Raw genomic sequence first — 10000 nt, 5'->3', positions numbered from 1 at the left:
TATTTGGACATTTTTCATAACACAGGCTTTGTACACCTTTTCCATGGCCAAATTCAAGCACTTTTGAAGGACTTTCAAGATCAATTTTCCAGTTTTTCCAGTACCCTTCAAAAGGCGAAAACCAGTATGAATCAATCCATAGCCTTGTTGTTTGAGGTCACCAAATGCTGTCTGTTGGAAAAATAGGGAAAATCTGCTAAAACCTAAGCCTAACATTGAACCAGCAGTTATCATTAACTGAATGGGGCATAGAAAATGAAGCAGTGTTTCTGTAGACTATTCAATGTCATTGGTGTTTGCAAACATTGTTTACTTGTTTATATCATCATCATTCATGTATACATCATTCCTTACAAGAAATAACATGAATTATTATTGTTTACTTGTTTGTTTGTATCATAATTCATGCATACATCATGTTCATTAAAACGACAACCTCCCGGCATGATGGACCGATGCACCACTGTCCTCTTGGGGGCGACACAAAGCCGTATATACATGACAAGAACCTAATGTAAGGGCTTGTGCAAAGCCAACAGATCAAGCGTGTAGCTTTCATTTTTAAGGAAACATATTTTATTTTTTCCATTTTATAATTAGCCTATTGAGTCAGACTGCCGAGAAATATGACGAACATTTCCAGGCAAAATTCAAGCATTTTTCAAACCTTGTAAACACAACATTAAAATCCAAGCATTTTTAAGGTTTTTAAGCACCCGTACGAACCGTAATATTATCTACAATGTTCAGGGAGCAGGTTGTGTTAGGTGTGACCAGGTCTGTTGACCTTTATGTTAGTTGCATTTTTGATTCTTTTTTTTTGCACCATGACTCGGGAAGGTTGTTTGAATTGTGTCATTTAAGTAAATGCTGTGCTATTGCTTCAAAGTATTTTCACTTCTGCAAGATGGCAGCAGACATTCAGAGACCGCCTGGTATTTGACTTAGTTGAAAGTACTCCCTGATGCGATGCTTTGTTGGACTCATGAGTTTCACGGGCCAAATTGAAGAGGCTGGCGGGTGACAGCTGGCCCGCGGGCCGTAGTTTGGACACCTCTGGTGTAGCTAGTCATAGACATTCCTAATGTAAGTAACCTTATAATAACATTTTCATGGCTAAATTTATTAACATTTATGACTATCTTATATATTTAAATGACACAAACAATTCTCTGTAAGTTCTTGAATAATTACAAATTGTCCAGAAAACTATATTACATCAAAATTTAAGTTATTTTCCAACCTAAATAACATTATCATTATTATGATTTTAATATTATTAGTGCATCCTCTGTCTTTAAACCCTAGCGACGCCTCTGTTTCTAACTCTAATCAAGGTTCTTGAACGCACTACAGTTGTGGGCAAAAACTTTCTCCTTTGCTGCCACAGATGGATGCATTCTTACATTTTTACCGGTGCTGGTGTGCGTGCTTCAATGTGAGCTTTGATTGACATTTGATATTTTTGTCATGGGTGTGTAGGAAGTCATAGACATGCTTCATTTGATTCAAGTAACCTTATTATTTGGTATAGTCATTTTTACAACATATTTAAATGACAGAAAATTCTGCAAACGTTCTTTTTAAGTCTCCACTGTAAGTTCTTAAATAAGCAAAAAAAAGTGTCCAAAAACTAAAAGCTTTTTTCCCCACTAAAATAAATTAGCACCACAATGCAAAAATAATACCTTTTTTTCACTGACAGAAAAAAAAATACCACAAGTGAAACCACTAGGGGGCTGTAAATACCTTTAGTGCAGTAGACAACTTCATCAAAACACACCACTTGTAGGGCAGGCATGGTATCTGTAAAGCTGATGTTTACAGTGGCATTTAAAGGTTTAAAAATGTATTTAAAGTGGAATATACATTTATTACATGGATCTTATTATGAAGATACAGTTGGTAATATATATATATTATTTTAAAAGTATAACTATTTGTGGGAAAATATTTAATATTATATATAAATAAATACTTATGTAAAAAATATATTATAAAAAGTAAAAAAAAAAGGTAATTAAAAGCATTTGTACAATAAATACTTTACCCCAATAGACAGAAGTATGGGAATTAATGGATTTTTTTTTTCAACCTGGAAAATGGTAGTTTGTTTAAGATGAGTGGAGTGTGTGGATGGTGGAACAATTCAAATCAGTTGAGAAATGTGGGAATTGTGCAAGTTCGCAAAATGGCTATTTTAAAAGTATAATTATTTGTGGGAAAATATTTTATATTATATATAAATAAATACATATGTAAAAAATATATTATAAAAAGTTTAAAAAAAAAGATAATTAAAAGCTTTTGTACAATAAATACTTTACTTTAAAAACAGACTAACATACATAATATGCATCAATGTATATTAATGTTTTTATGTTCTATCTTTTGCTTACACGCATGCAATGAAGTAAAAGATGACATTTGGGTAAAATCACTCACTCGACCACACAGCTCATGGAAAGTGCAGTCTGCAATGGAGCCACAGGTCTTCTCCAGCGTCACTTCTCTTCCCAGAACAGTGAGCACCTGAGGACCTGTAACTATGGAAACACACCCCAACCATGACCATCCGTCACGCTGTCAATCAAATGCATCATAACCAAAAGATCATTTTATTGCCACAATATTATTATTAAATAAGAAACGACTGCATGACTTTAAAAAAAATGCTGCTTTTTCTTTCAATTTGTGGCTTTTTAAAACAGACAAAACAAATGAGCGGACGATAATGAAAAAAAAAATTAGACAATTTGCAGAAATACTCATAATAATTGCCACGGATAAAAATCTGGAAATAAAAATCGATCAAACGACGTTTGAAAATACCTAAACGGTGGATATTTATCCATTAATATACAGAGAAACTGCTGATGGTGTGTTTGACGGAGAAGCAGCTCGAAGGAGATACCGTAGAAGCCCGCTCTCTAAGGTCAAAACTGTAAATCCGAGGTCTTCCACAGAAATTTTTGGTTGATTAGAAAAAAATGTTCCACACATTTTTTTAAATCCCCCTACAATATGTCCACAAATTTGAATATCTTTAAATACACGTTAACATTGATCCAACACACTGTAGTGTAGATAACACATGGCCTACTTACTGTAGCTTGCAGGTTTCAAATAAAAACATGAATATTTTTGCATTTAGATATCAATTAGCCAGCAAGCGATTCGTGGCACAAGCTGCCAGCTAGCCATTAGTGCACCAGTTGCCCGCTAGCGATTAACGTGCTAGTTGTGAGCAAGCGATTAGCGCACTAGTTGCCAGCTTGCTATTAACAGTGTTATATGAATATCTTAGAATATGTACAATAACAATATACCTTTAGAACAGGGGTGTCAAACTTGTTTTCATTGAGAGCCACATAGCAGTTATGGTTGCCCTCAGAGGGCCGCTTTTAACAATGAGTAATATATGAATATACATGTATATAGTTAAAGTTAAAGTACCAATGATTGTCACACACACTAGTGTGGTGAAATTTGTCCTCTGCATTTAACCCATCCCCTTGTTCACCCCCTGGGAGGTGAGGGGAGCAGTGGGCTGCAGCGCTGCCGCGCCCGGGAATCATTTTTGGTGATTTAACCCCCAATTCCGACCCTTGATGCTGAGTGCCAAGCAGGGAAGTAACGGGTCCAATTTTTAGTCTTTGGTATGACTCGGCCGGGATTTGAACTCACAACCTACCGATCTCAGGGCGGACACTCTAACCACTAGGCCACTGAGTAGGTATATATATAATACATATATAATACATTAACAATATATTTTTTTACATAAGCTGCAAAAAAAATATTTCAATTTTACTTTAAAAACTGGCAGCTCAGTCACCAGAATGTTACAGTTAAAGCAGTGTTTTTTTTTTACAACATATAAAAAAAATGGAATCAATGGAATGGAATGAAAAAACAAGCGGTAAATTTCAAGTAACAGAGCTGCCTTTTTTTTTTTTTTTTTTTTACTGTAATATCTTGGTTTTTTTTCATTTGTTTCCTAAGGTTTTAGTGGAAAAAAAACAGTACCAAAGTTGATTTTATGGTAAAAAAACTCAGTCGGCGGAATTCAACCGTAAAATCTATTGTCAATTTTACAGTCTACAATTTGATTGATCATCTGTTTTGAAAGCATAAGTCAACCAGATATTTAAGTACAGTATTTATCTTTATTTTTACCAAAATATTTTTGGACTACATGATAATATGATATTTTGATTTAGGTAATATTGAATTTTGAAAGATATGCAATTGCATGCAGTACATGATTTTTAAAAAAGGGAAATAACAAATATATTTAGTAAGGATATATTAATCATTTTATTAACGCATATTATTTCCAGGCTTTCGCGGGCCACATAAAATAATGTGGCGGGCCAGATTTGGCCCCCAGGGCCTTGAGTTTGACATCTGTGCTTTAGAACCAGTTTAATTTCAAATACAATCAAAATATGTGGATCAAAATCATTTAAATTTATACAAATATTACTCTATTGGTAAGAATTATTCTGAAATATTAGGTATATTTGTATTTTTATTGTAAATATTTCATAAAGTGGTGCCACGTCCCCAAGCTTTGACATTGACATCACAGTTTTTTTGTTTTTTTTTCCTCACTTAAAAACACTTTGTAGCTTAAGAGCATTTTAACCTTACAAAAAAAATACATAAATAAGGGACAAGCGGTGGAAAATGTAAGAAGAAAATGTATACAAAAAGTATAGGTAAAACGAGACAAAAAATGAGTATGCAATAAAGATGTAAACACAAACATGTACTACCCTACCTAGTGTATGTACGTTTGAACTACATTAGAATGAGCCAGAAAAGTGAATAAATAAATACATGAATTATTTAATAAATAATCAAAAACTATAAAAAAATAAAAATAAAAATAAAAAGCGAATTTGACTCATATTTTCTACTCCAGTTGCCAGCCATGTGACGTTGCAGGAAAAAACAACAACTTTGACTTAAAAGTGCTGTTCAAAAGACTCGAATCGTTCGCGAATGTCTCATTCAAAATTGGCCCACCGTGTAATTTCACTTAGCCCTTGAGGCGATATCAAATTAACACTAGAGCTGGCCCGCCGATTATATACAGCGGCGGTGCCGCGGTAACATCGCATTCACCGCTAATTCTCATACTTGCCAACCCTCCCGGGAGACTCCCAAATTTCAGTGCCCCTCCCGAAAATCGTCACATCCGCTTTTCATCCAGTCCAACGAGTGCTGGCCCAGTCACATAATATGTGCGGCTTATGCACGCACACACAAGTGAATGCAACGCATACTTGATTAACAGCGATACAGGTTACACTGAGGGTGGCCGTATAAAAAACTTTAACACTGTTAGAAATATATGCCACACTGTGAATCCACACCAAACAAGAATGACAAACACAATTTGGGAGAACATCCGCACCGTAACACAACATAAACACAACAGAACAAATACCCAGTACCCTTTGCAGCACTAACTCTTCCGGTACGCTACAAGGTGTGTGTGTGTGGGGGGAGGGTGTGTATTTTGTAGCATCCCGAAAGAGTTAGTGCTGTAAAGGGTTCTGGGTATTTGTTCTGTTGTGTTTATGTTGTGTTACGGTGTGGATGTTCTCCCGAAATGTGTTTGTCATTCTTGTTTGGTGTGGATTCACAGTGTGGTGTATATTTCTAACAGTGTTAAAATTGTTTATACGGCCACCCTCAGTGTAACCTGTATCGCTGTTGATGAAGTATGCTTTGCATTCACTTGTGTGTGCGTGCAGAAGCCGCACATATCTTGTGAATGGATGAAAAGCGGACGTGACGACAGCTCGTAGAGGACGTTAAAGGCAGTGCTTTTAAGGCACGCCCCCAAGACTGTGGTCCGGGTGGACTACGAGATATAATGACTGATGAACACCTTCATTCGATAATGAAGGTTGCCTCAGCTCAAAGCCTGAGCCCTGACATTAATGAACTAGCATCCAAGAAAAGATGGCAGGTATCTGGCTTGGGCACATCAGATTAGATCAGTGTGTTGCAAACTGAGCAGTTTAAAGTCCTGAATGGTTGGTTTATCCATTGTTATTTTATTTTCAAATTTATTAGCCTGTGGAAAAAGTTCATGTTGATATTTACCTCAGAAGGCTGCAAATAGAAAAGAGGCATTCAATTTTTATTTAAATTGTATTTGACATGCAATTGATATTTTTTAATTATTATTATTATTATTATTTGAAACTCGATTTTGCATGTCACTATAAAGTTATATAAGCCTTGCTTGTTCAATATTTAATGCAAAACTTGTTTGGCTCCCTATTAAAAGGTTAATTTGTTCAACCTTGGCCCGCGGCTTTGTTCAGTTATAAATTTTGGCCCACTCTGTATTTGAGTTTGACACCCCTGACTTAAAGTACAACATCCAGTATCACAATAGATCTCAAGCAATCTTCAAAATAATCAAGTTGTCATTTAAAGCTAAATTAAATCATAATCAGAACAAACTGCTGCATAAAATGATAAACATTAAATTCTATTTTCCTTACGGCTCTTTTGTGAAAAGGCCAGCTCTTCAAACATCGCGTCCAAGACTGCGTTTGCATCGGGCTCTCCTGTCCTACACACACACGCACACACACACACACGCACACGCACACGCACACGCACACACACACGCACACACACACAGGGCAATAAACAGGTAATGGAATATGAAATTAATAACACTGAAGTGGCCACATCAAACATGAGGAGCAGAGTGGAAGAGAAGGGGTACTTAGCTTTTTTACGCCGTGAGGGGGGAAAACAACACGATGTCGGACTGGAGCATTAGCCAATGAATGCGCGTTAAAATGAGATGTTTGCGCGGTGGTGTCATTAAAGAGCGAGTGCTGCCCTGTTTATTTACATACACTGAAAAGGCGAGAGTGCTTGAGTACTGCAGAGAAAACAAGCTTTTAAAGCTGTGCCATTTTGTCATATTTTAGTGATGAAATTCAACTCTCTCTCATTTATCCACCTTTGTTTCTCTATTTGCATACATTACAACAGCAGGCTACTTATTTATGGACATACAGTATGGCGGAGGCAAATTAACGTCTGATCTTTTCTAGACATGGAAAATGAAACAAACAAAAAAAAAAAAGAGTATTTGGGTCTTACAGGTAGTAGAGTTTCCCTCCCTTGGTCTTGTGCTGCATCCTGTAGTCCACCCCGGAGTCCAGGCAGATGGTGTGGCAGTACTCCTGAACATAAACAACATATTTTATACTTAACTAGAATTTGCAATTCTGGTAGGAATTGCGTGTGAACTGAAATGCTTGAATGTCCAGGCTGAGTGGAGTTTGTGAATCTTGGAACGGTTCGAATCGGATGAGAAATGTGAGATATGGAGAGGTTTGTAAATTGCTCATTCATTTTCAATATGGGGGAATTCCTGGTAATTCCGGGTAATCAGGGAATTTTTGAAACCGGGAACGGTTCAAATCGGATGAGAAATGTGGGCTATGCAGTCGATTGTATATTTTACATTCATTGTAAATGGGGAGAAAATTACCGGAAATTCTGGGAAAACCAGGAATTTGGGGAAAGGAAAAACATGTTTTGCATTTGATGTATCGGAAGAGTAGTGTGTGTGGATGGTTGAAAGGTTGGATTCTGATTTAAAAATGGCGCAAAATTTGGAGAATTCCTGGCATTGTAGAACTATGAATATGTCCATTCATTTGAATGGGAATTTCCTTGAAATTTGGGAATTTCGGGAAAACCGGGAATAAAAAAAAATAAATTAATACTAGCACAACTGCCCTAGATGATATGAATGGGTTGATGTTGGAAATTTTGGAATCGGTTAAAAAAGTAGTAACAGTTTGAATTGAAGTGGGTATTTCAAAATTCCTGGAATTTCGGGAAAACTGGATAACTACAATTTGCAATTGTGGTAGGAATTGCGTGTGAATGCCCTATGTGCATGAGCCGCCGAACCGTGTGAGTGGAACTGCAATGCTTGAATGTCCAGGCTGAGTGGAGTTTGTGAATCTTGGTTCGAATCAGATGAGAAATGTGGGATTTGTATATTTTCCATTTATTTTCAATATGGGGTAATTCCTGGTAATTCCGGGTAATCAGGGAATTTTCAAAACCGGGAACTGTTCAAATCGCATGAGAAATGTGGGATATGGAGAGGTTTGTATGTTGCCCATTCATTTTCAATTCAGGGGATTTCCTGCTATTCAGGGAATTTTCAAAACCAGGAATGGTTCAAATCAGATGAGAAATGTGGGATATGCAGTCAATTGTATATTTCACATTCATTGCCAACGGGGAGAAAATTACTGGAAATTCCGGGTAATCAGAAAATTTTCTGAACCGGGAACTGTTCAAATCGGATGAGAAACGTGGGATATGGAGAGGTTTGTATGTTGCCCATTCATTTTCAATTCGGGGGAATTCCTGCTAATCAGGGAATTTTCGAAACCAGGAACGGTTCAAATCAGATGAGAAATGTGGGATATGCAGTCGATTGTATATTTCACATTCATTGTCAACGGGGAGAAAATTACTGGAAATTCCGGGTAATCTGGGAATTTTCCAAACCAGGAACGGTTCAAATCAGATGAGAAATGTGAGATATGGAGAGGTTTGTATATTGTCCATTCATTTAAAATTTTTGGGGTAATTCCTGGTAATTCCTGGTAATTCCGGGTAATCAAGGAATTTTCGAAACCGGGAACGGTTCAAATCAGATGAAAAATGTGGGATATGCAGCCAATTGTTTATTTCACATTCATTGTCAATAGGGAGAAAATTACTGGAAATTCCGGGAAAACCTGGAATTTTGGGAAAGTGAAAACATGTTTTGCGTTTGATGTATCGTGTAGTAGTGTATGTGGATGGTTGAAAGGTTGGATTCGGATTTAAAAATGGCGCAACATTTGGAGAATTCCTGGCATTGTAGAACTAAGAATACGTCCATTCATTTTAATGGGAATTTCCTTCAAATTTGGGCATTTTTGAATATATTAATACGAGCACAATTGCCCTAGATGATATGAATGGGTTGGTGTTGGAATTTTTGGAATCGGTTAAAAAATGCATTGCAATTTCACAACAACATTTGTACTTTTTAATGATGAGTTTTATGAGATTGCAACATCAGCAGTTTATATTAATCATGTTTGCAATATTTAGATTAAATGAGATACTGAATTGATTTTTTTTGTTAGCTGAAAGCTCTAATCATCAAAATCACAAATATATTCTTTAAATACCTCACACTGTAAGTGGTAAATCTATATAACATACGAGTACAAAGTTATTCTGAAAATACTGAAATAAAATAACTAGGGTTGTCAAATGATTAAGATATTAAATCACAATTAATCACATTTTCCATTGTTAACTCGTAATTATTTGTGATAAGTCACAAATAGAAGTGTTGTTTTAGATGTGTACCTTATTCAAATGTACACCCAACATGGGACTAGACAATTTGTTTGATTTATGCAAATGTTTATTAAACGCATTGCTTCTTTAAACAGCTCAACACAAAACGGACACAAACACAGAGTTCAATTCGACAGCCCGAAAATGTACTTACCCATTTAATGAAATACACCCGTAAATACGTCGGGAAATACAGGAATACACTATCACCGTATTTTCCGCTACTTTTTTCCCCCAACGCTTTGAACCTTGCGGCTTATAAAACGGTGCGGCTAATTTATGGATTTTTCTTCACTAACGGCCGTAATTGTCACGGTTTGGTTGTAGCTTGCTGCGAGGTTTGTTCCCCCGGGATACAAACGGACTACTCTGGACAAGGCGTGCAGGTAAAAACATGATTTAATTATCCAACTAACAAAACAAAGGCAAGCGGAAGCTAAGGCAAAAACTTAAGGCAGGAACATACACGACTTACGTGGCAAGGCATGAGGCAAACAACTAATGACGCCAGGACGACTGACTGGCAAAGGCAGGCTTAAATAATGTCTCTAGATTGGAAACAGGTGCGCGT

General features: G+C 36.5%; 1 protein-coding gene across 2 annotated transcripts in view; it reads right to left on the bottom strand.

The window, feature by feature from the left end:
* Positions 1–10000, bottom strand: part of afg1lb (AFG1 like ATPase b) — a 133522-nt gene that overhangs the window by 7123 nt on the left and 116399 nt on the right. For both annotated transcript variants that reach the window (XM_072916265.1, XM_061987263.2), the window contains 3 exons: positions 7147–7229; positions 6531–6601; positions 2446–2546 (listed from right to left, as the gene is read on the bottom strand). In XM_072916265.1, the coding sequence (XP_072772366.1) occupies positions 2446–2546; positions 6531–6601; positions 7147–7229 (255 nt within the window). The remainder of the gene's footprint in view (positions 1–2445; positions 2547–6530; positions 6602–7146; positions 7230–10000) is intronic.

The sequence above is a fragment of the Nerophis lumbriciformis genome, linkage group LG26, assembly GCF_033978685.3.
Source record: "Nerophis lumbriciformis linkage group LG26, RoL_Nlum_v2.1, whole genome shotgun sequence".
NCBI classification, from domain to species: Eukaryota; Metazoa; Chordata; class Actinopteri; order Syngnathiformes; family Syngnathidae; genus Nerophis; species Nerophis lumbriciformis.
The sequence above is the reverse complement of the archived record's forward strand: the minus strand, read 5'-3'. Positions and strand labels throughout refer to the sequence as shown.